Here is a 4456-nt window from a genome sequence, read left to right on the forward strand (position 1 = left end):
ATTTAGCATGCCAAATATTTTGCGGGCGTCGGCGACGTGTCGGCGATTCCCTCAGATCGCGTCTTTGATAATTCACACTGCGTGATTGTCACTCGCGTGAACGAGCACCGATTTTCCTCTGATTTCGGGCATTTGTCATCGATTTCGCAAAACCTGTCGGCGAGTGAAAAATCGGGCTAAAATCGTGCAGTGTGAACTCGGCATAAGTGAAACGGCATCAAACGTCTGTTTTGTTGTCATTCGGCGCCCAAGTGCTCATCACTCTTTAGCTCCGCCCACGGCACGCCTCCAGGAACTCTGCTTTTTTCAGAGAGAATCGTAAAGCTTTTATAAATCTGATCAAACTAAAGACTCTTCTGAGATATGAAGGATGCAATACTACTATATAGGTACTCAAGATATCTTTCTTTTATAATTATGATAAAACTAAAGACTTTTTGGAGATATGAAGGATACAGTACTACTCTATAGGTACTCAAGATTAATATGAGATTGGGTGAAACTGTGTGTGTTATGCCCCCTTTAACAACATTATGTAGACTTAAACATACCAGCACCTTATTTGAACTCTGTCCACTACCACAAAGAAAGCCATCAGCTGCACTGCAATGACTTTATTTATAAACCCCATCTGGTTAGAACTGGACTAGTCAGAGACACCGACAAGATGCGATGCAGTCACACAATACACTCACATTTTGTGGGTGTTATTGCATCACTAAATTGAATTCTATGGAAATCCATGCATAACACAATTTAGCCGGTTACTTCCCTGTATTGTTTTTTTGTTGTGGTTGATTTCAGGTTGTCATCTCAGAAAATATATTTTTGAAACAGACAAAAAGTTCCATATAAAAGTGCCAAAACATTTGATAAGATGCTATCTTGACAGTCATGTGAGTATTGTGAGGAGGAGTGTGGGGAAGAGATGGGTTTTGCTGGTTTCCTGCACCAAAAAAAAAAAGTGTTCTATACCAATACTTTCTGATTTGTTGCTTCAGACAAACTAAGTCAGACAGTGATGACTGAAAGAATTCATACAATCAGACGATGATTTTGAAACTGCAAGAGCAAGAGCAGCTGGAGGTTGTGCCTCGACGACTCCAGACAGATTGTCTGCTTTGAAGCTGTGATTTATGGGCTGCTGGTGGCCGAATCTAAACTCACAGATCACCGTGCCTTTGATGATTTTTCAAGTGTCCACCTTCATCAATCCAACCTGAGAAACCAATAGCCATGTCTGCATTGATCTGGATCTGATCCTGAAACAGACTGACCTTAATCAGGAAAGAGCCACAGAGGGAAATGATATGCGTCAGCACACCTTATATGGTCAGCTTATACACTGAGGCTTTACTAATCACATTGGTTAACGATTTACATTTAATATTTCTATTAGTAAACCTAATTAGTAATATTTCCTCTAAAACATGTTTTTGTTGTTGTTTTCTTTTTGAGGCTAATAATCAGTATTCAGAAAGCAGAAACTTTGGTTCTTAGGAAATAGATCCTTTCCAGGTTTAAGCATTTAATGATGGTGCACATCATGAGACTACCAATGGATATGATATGCACAAAGATCAATATTTAAAATAGTGCATGCATGCTTATAAAAAATGTTGATCAAATTTCAAGACCCACTTTCAGATTAACAGAGAAAATAAAAACAGAAGATTTAAAAAAAATACTTTACATAGGACTTTTGATCCTACTTTTCATACCAGTGTGCATGCCAGTGTGTTTATACTCAACTTTAAAAAAAATATTGATCTTTTTTTTTTCAGAAGACGTATGTTTATCCTTATAGAAAAAGTGCATCTTGCTATTTATTTTTTTCCAACAATTTTATGTGGAAATCTGAAGACCTGTATGCAGGACATTTGATCTCAGTGAACAGCATTTCACACCACAGCATCCAAATTGCATTACATATTTAAACAATAATACAATACAATCATAACTACTTTAAGAACAATAACAGTGTGTAAGCTGCTCTGTGAAATAATCCATAATAAATACATGCTGGTCTTCAGTATGACTCACTTCTTAATCATAAAAAGGCACTATACTGTAACAAATGACTAATTATGTGATTAAACCTGCCATAGTAATCCTTTTATCAGCATTTTATCTGATAAGCTCATTAGTTCAACATATTACATGCATCAAATGAAAGTGACACTGGATATCCAAAACAAAAGCGCAATAGAAATGCAAAAGCATGAAGAAACTCATTTTGTTAGTAGGCTATAGGACTCCCCATTAGGTGGCCTCGTTGACTTGATTTAGGTTGTAACATCTGACAATCCAAATATGTGAGTTTTACGACGCATTCCCTTATTTCAGGTATCAACATCAGCAGTGAAAATAAATCTGCAGCTCTCAAGTGAATTAATGGGCTAGAAATTCATTCATACAGTAGCCTACCGAAGAGAAAAAAGTGTAAGAGCGATAATGAAACGCAGTCATGTAATTCATAGCCTGAGCATAAAATAAAACAAACGCATCATGAATCGTTCAAGTTCAATCGTAATAGAATCGTAACATTAGAGCGCATTAGAGCATCAGAGCTCTTCTGTGACTCCCAGTGGTTTTTTTTGTTTTTTTTTAATTCAGCACCGACTCTAAAACCGGACGACCTACTGTTAGAGTAAATTCTCAAGCCCCTCGGGCTCGGACACGGCACATCTCGGTGTGAAGTGCGTTTGTCGGGTCTCACCGATCGCGCAATCGACGCGCATTGCTCAGGCTCTCGTGAAGAACACCTTCATTTCGACAGGATGAAGATGCGCTGGAGTCAAGCATCGAGGACGGACACGAAGCAAGTTTTCTTTCCTGTCTATTCAAATGAATCGTTTTAAAGACAGGACGGTTCAAAGAGCAAACAGTGCAACATTTATTCGGATAAATGCAAAACGAAGCGCTTCAGTATCATCTAACAGGTCAGTTTAACGTTATTTGCTTGCTATTATAGAGAAAATAGTAGGTGACGTGTGTATTTATTCTCTTAATATTAGTTTTGTCCCTTTTTGACACACAGAAATGCAGGAACAGGTTATTGCTCACTGGAATCTGAAACGTGTCTTTTATGGTATAAGGACTCCTGCATGATCACCACTCCAGGGATCTCCAGATGGGTGAGTCAAAACTGTGTGCAGAGTAATCAACTGAACTTTGTTTTGATGGAAGGAGGACCACTGATGCTACTACAAGATGATTATGTTTCTCTGATTGGCATGCCAGTATAACTGAACTGGACTTTATTGACACTGGAATACAGGGCAGTGTTTTGTGCAATGGAATATGAACTGGGAATACGCAGTCAACGTTACCTGAGGCGTGACAGGTCTGACGGACTCTAAGATGAAGTGTTTGATCACTTTCATGATGCAGTGAGATATTAGATGCACAGGATAATGGCAGTGATGGATTTGAACTTGACGACGGTCATTGACAGCGGCTTCATGGAAAGCGACCGCTCCACGCGGGTTCTGACCGGTTGCTTTCTGTCCGTTCTAATCCTCTCCACTTTACTCGGGAACACACTGGTTTGTGCAGCTGTCACAAAGTTTCGCCACCTGCGCTCTAAAGTCACAAACTTTTTTGTCATCTCGCTGGCGGTGTCAGACCTGCTGGTGGCCATTCTGGTCATGCCCTGGAAGGCTGTGACAGAGGTTGCAGGCTTCTGGCCCTTTGGTGCGTTTTGTGACATTTGGGTGGCTTTCGATATCATGTGCTCCACGGCGTCTATCCTGAACCTGTGCGTTATTAGCGTGGACCGATACTGGGCCATTTCTAGCCCGTTCCGCTATGAGAGGAAGATGACTCCCAGGGTGGCCTTTGTGATGATCAGCGGGGCTTGGACCCTGTCCGTGCTCATCTCCTTCATCCCGGTGCAGCTCAAATGGCACAAGGCTCAGCCGATGAGCTTCCCGGAGGTCAACGCGTCTCACAGGGCTCTGCTGACGGACAACTGCGACTCCAGTCTCAACCGAACGTACGCCATTTCGTCCTCGCTCATCAGCTTCTACATTCCCGTCGCCATCATGATTGTAACATACACTCAGATTTACCGGATCGCCCAGAAGCAGATCCGACTCATCTCGGCTCTGGAAAGGGCCGCGGAGAACGCCAAGATCCGCCACGACAGCATGGGCAGCAGCTCCAACGTGGACACGGAGAGCTCCTTCAAACTGTCCTTCAAAAGGGAGACGAAAGTCTTAAAAACGCTGTCTGTTATAATGGGGGTTTTCGTGTGCTGCTGGTTGCCCTTCTTCATCCTGAACTGCATGGTGCCGTTTTGTAAGCGCACGTCGGCCGGTCTCCCCTGCATCAGTCCAACAACGTTTGATGTTTTTGTCTGGTTCGGATGGGCCAATTCGTCTCTCAACCCCATCATATACGCCTTCAATGCCGACTTTCGCCGAGCTTTTGCCATCCTTTTGGGATGCCAGAG

The 4456-nt window shown here is 42.1% G+C and overlaps 1 protein-coding gene across 1 annotated transcript in view; it reads left to right on the forward strand.

Moving 5' to 3' along the window:
- The first annotated feature begins 3359 nt into the window (after window positions 1-3359).
- The window catches only part of drd1a (dopamine receptor D1a), a 3360-nt gene continuing 2263 nt past the window's right edge, over window positions 3360-4456 (forward strand). The window contains exon 1 of the mRNA XM_016573877.1: window positions 3360-4449. Within this exon, the coding sequence (XP_016429363.1) occupies window positions 3405-4449 (1045 nt within the window). The 5' untranslated portion in view covers window positions 3360-3404. The remainder of the gene's footprint in view (window positions 4450-4456) is intronic.

The sequence above is a fragment of the Sinocyclocheilus rhinocerous genome, unplaced genomic scaffold, assembly GCF_001515625.1.
Source record: "Sinocyclocheilus rhinocerous isolate Xijiao unplaced genomic scaffold, SAMN03320098_v1.1 scaffold892, whole genome shotgun sequence".
Classification (NCBI taxonomy): domain Eukaryota; kingdom Metazoa; phylum Chordata; class Actinopteri; order Cypriniformes; family Cyprinidae; genus Sinocyclocheilus; species Sinocyclocheilus rhinocerous.